Here is a 493-nt window from a genome sequence, read left to right as displayed (position 1 = left end):
CTCACTTCTTCCGCTCTTCCCTCCTATCGACCTATCTTTCTCTCTCTCTCTTTCATCTCTCTCTCTCTCTGTCTCCCTCTTTATCATCTATCTCTTTGTACACTTTTTTCTCTCTCTCTCTTTCTCTTTCTCTCTTTCCTAGTAGGCAACGTCCTTCCACGGTTCTGCGCGTCCAGACCCACCGAAAAGGCGGCGCGGGAGAGAGAGGCAGAGACACCGCCTCTACCACAACTGCCTACGCCGAGAAGCTCTTCTATCCCTTCCCTTCTCCCGACCAGCCACAGTCGAAGCAGATGGCAAGCAAAGAAAAGAACACGAGTGATCCTACCGGAGCTCCTCCTCATCTATCTGACGAGACTTCTCTTCAAGCCGACTCCTCCTTACCCCCTGTAGAAAGACAAGAAAACGAAGACGACCAAGATAGCCCTGGTAGACAAGAAGGACAACACCCTCTCACATCACGACAAGCTTCTCTCTCTCCTTTTCTCTGAAC

General features: G+C 50.7%; 1 protein-coding gene across 1 annotated transcript; it reads left to right on the top strand.

Annotated features, from left to right (window-relative positions):
• Positions 1–70: 70 nt before the first annotated feature.
• On the top strand, positions 71–491 carry CSUI_010280 (uncharacterized protein; the record flags this gene model as incomplete). The annotated part of the gene is made up of 1 exon (XM_068070385.1): positions 71–491. A coding segment is annotated over one exon (420 nt), but the record flags the coding sequence as incomplete, so codon positions are not given.
• Positions 492–493: the final 2 nt, after the last annotated feature.

The sequence above is a fragment of the Cystoisospora suis genome, assembly GCF_002600585.1.
Source record: "Cystoisospora suis strain Wien I chromosome Unknown contig_7061, whole genome shotgun sequence".
Classification (NCBI taxonomy): Eukaryota; Apicomplexa; class Conoidasida; order Eucoccidiorida; family Sarcocystidae; genus Cystoisospora; species Cystoisospora suis.
The sequence above is the reverse complement of the archived record's forward strand: the minus strand, read 5'-3'. Positions and strand labels throughout refer to the sequence as shown.